At 42.3% G+C, this 3,244-nt stretch overlaps 1 protein-coding gene across 1 annotated transcript; it reads left to right on the top strand.

Annotated features, from left to right (window-relative positions):
- Positions 1 to 230: 230 nt before the first annotated feature.
- On the top strand, positions 231 to 2,004 carry LOC133123873 (fucolectin-1-like). The gene is made up of 3 exons (XM_061234530.1): positions 231 to 312; positions 885 to 1,179; positions 1,710 to 2,004. Exons 1-3 carry the CDS (start codon positions 231 to 233, stop codon positions 1,873 to 1,875), a joined length of 543 nt encoding a protein of 180 aa, XP_061090514.1. The 3' UTR covers positions 1,876 to 2,004.
- The last annotated feature ends 1,240 nt before the right edge of the window (positions 2,005 to 3,244 follow it).

Raw genomic sequence — 3,244 nt, 5'->3', positions numbered from 1 at the left:
TTGGTGGTTCATGCTGGCTATCTGGTTACCTAAGCTAAGTTAGCTAGCACACATTATCTTCATAATGCTTTGCATTGGAAGAAAAATCTGTTTGAAATCTCTGAAATTGAGGATGCACCATGTAGAACCACATCAACTCAATATTTGTTTTAAGATTTTCCCCCAGAATAATTCCAAAATGTACTTGCTTGGTTGATCTCTGCTCTACAATCTCTCCCCTCTTTTCCAGGATGAAGGTGATAATCTTACTTGTTCAGATCGTGGCACTTTCAGCCGTCAAGCCAGGCTCAGTTCCTCCAGGATTTACAGAAGGTACACTTCACCCCATGCACATGCACTGAAATGGAAACCACCTGTACATGAAAGCGTACAGGTGTTTCTCTGAAAAAGTCTTCATCAATCTTTATCCATATCTATTTGGATCAGTTGTCTGAAATGAATGCCCCGAGTGAGATAAAATAATTGGTGTTTGGAAATGTTGACCAAAGGCAAATGTTTTTACCACTTGAATATAAGTAATATTCAATTCAGATACTATTGCCACTGACATGATTTAACTGAAGTAATATCAGACCTTGTGGAATTTAACTTCATGTTATTGGTTCACTAAACGTTTAAGCATGAAAGCCAGCTTCACATATCAGACTCATATTATGCCTGACAAACCTTTCCCTCCAACTCATAAACCCAATGAGCCAAAGTGATCCGATGGCCAGTGACTTACAGCCTCTGCCGTGGAGAATTTGGCTGAACACCCAAAGGCATGATGGGTAATTTCACAGTACTGCTGCAGTTGCACAGGACACAGGGTTTGTCCAGGGTGCTAATAAAGTAACAGCATTTTACAGCCATGTTGGCTCAATTGTGTTCATTTCCCCCTGCAGAGAACGTGGCTTTACGCGGCAAGGCCACTCAATCAGGGCTTCCATCAGGCCCTGGGGCAGTGTTAAGCCTGGCAGCCTATGCCATTGATGGAAACCGAGATTCTGATGCCAGGCATGGGTCCTGTGCCCACACCGCAATCGGTCCCAACGCCTGGTGGAGGGTGGACCTGCTGAAGTCCTACTTAATCACCTCCGTCACCATCACCACCCGAGGAGACTGCTGTGCAGAAAGGATCGGTGGAGCTCAGATCCTCATCGGTGACTCCCTGGAGAACCACGGCATCAATAATGCACGGTCAGTAGCCATCTTTACACGCAGAGCCTCATATTCACAAACACTTTTTTGAAATGCCTGGTCATCTTCATAATGTCTGTCTCACCTCTGCAATGCCCTCTTTCTATTTGGGGCAGAGCAGATAAGTGTGTCCTTTAGAGAGAGAGAGTGCTGCCAACAGCCCCCTCTGTACAGAGTACAGACCTGCCCACACTTTAACTCTGCAGTACAGACCAGAGTACAGACCTGCCCACACTTTAACTCTGCAGAACAGACCAGAGTACAGACCTGCCCACACTTTAACTCTGCAGTACAGACCAGAGGACAGACCTGCCCACACTTTAACTCTGCAGTACAGACCAGAGTACAGACCAGCTCACACTGACAGATCATTTCCATTAACAGCCCAACCGCACGATAAGCTTCCCCCTCATCACACGCTAGCTACTGTAACTGAGGAAGCATCATATTCATAGTTAGGACTGTTAATAATTTGACAATTATTATTCAAAATAAGCCCCTTAGCAACTTTGTTCTGTTCCCTCTTGCAGGTGCAGCGAGATTGAAACTATGACAGCAGGAGAGACTAAAACCTTTCCCTGTCCCGGGCTAATGCTGGGACATTACGTGACGGTGCACCTTCCAAGAGAGAACGTCCTTCAGCTCTGTGAAGTGGAAGTGAATGCTTTGCTTCCTCCCACTAACTTTTGTGGCTGATACCACATTTAAAGCTGGTCACTTTAGCCCGGTGTAGTATGTAAGAAATCGGGTAAAGAAATCAATCTTGGGATCAAGTTTTATTTCCTGCTTTTCATGTACGCAACACCTGCTGAAGTTCTACTCCTGTTCTTTCTCTAAGTCGATTTACTGATTGATTTTCTGTGTAGCGCATCAAATAAAATCTCATTTAAAGCATTGACTTACATGTTGTGTGTGCTGATTACACTATTGGGTGCCCAGGGTTAAATCACTGAGCACTTCATTCAGTAGTAATAATAATAATAATAATAATAATTATTATTATTATTTATTTATATAGCATAAAATGTAGCTGACATGAAGGTGACAGTAACGCAAATAACCATGCATTACAATAGTGGTATGCTAAAGAGTGTCTCTGAACACACAATGCGTCAAACCTCAAAGTGGATAGGCAACAACAGCAGCAAAAATCTGAATTGTATTACACTGCTCTGTTTACTGTATTGTTCACAATGATTGGTGTGATACAGTGGGGATGTTTGAGTTCAGCAGTCTGCTATTACATATAGGCCTATGAAAGCTGCACTACGTGAACACAGTCCCATCTTTGTGTGTGTTTCAATACATAACTCACAAGCCCCCGTTAATGTAAGGAAGTGTATACAGTGGCTTCCTACAGTACATACACAACTAACAAATAATACAATAATACAATGTTATTTACATTAACATTATCTGTTAATGTTTTCCAACAAGTGTAAAGTATTATTAATGATTCAATGGAATCAACAAAAGTCTTACATTATTCAAATAAAAAAATGTGTTTCCCCAAAAAAACTGATTTCACAATTATTGGCACTCCTGGTTCATTACTTTATATGTTGTTTTCACTTCATCATTTCTGTGTGGATAGTGATGTATCTTTGGAGTTGTTGTCCTGCTGGAAAATATGACCAAGTCTTAGCTTCCTCGCAGGGACAATCAGATATTCTGCCAAAACTTCAGACTAATATTTTGTTAATGCTTTATATCAAACTGTTGTGGTAATGGTCCGTGTTTCCAACACCTCTCATGCACAATACTTCACTTGCTTAACGCTACACTTGCAAGTCAAACTTGCACTGCTGCTTGAATTGTGAAGTAACCTTTTGTTTTTGGCATGCACCAGAAGCGGAATGAGTGGGGGTTGATTAATCAGTCTCAGATTTGTAGGGCGTGCCTCCCATTCTGCGGTATTTAAAAGCCTTCACTCTGGGCCAGAAGTGGAATGAGTGGGGGTTCCAAAGGGTACACCTACGAGCAGATATGGGGCTGCCTTTTCTGTTTCTGTGAGACAAAACATGCCTGAGACCAGTCGCTGTTGTGTCTGCTAGCCAACATGTGT

This window comes from Conger conger, chromosome 1, assembly GCF_963514075.1.
Source record: "Conger conger chromosome 1, fConCon1.1, whole genome shotgun sequence".
NCBI lineage: Eukaryota > Metazoa > Chordata > Actinopteri > Anguilliformes > Congridae > Conger > Conger conger.
This window is presented reverse-complemented; position numbering and strand designations above follow the sequence as displayed.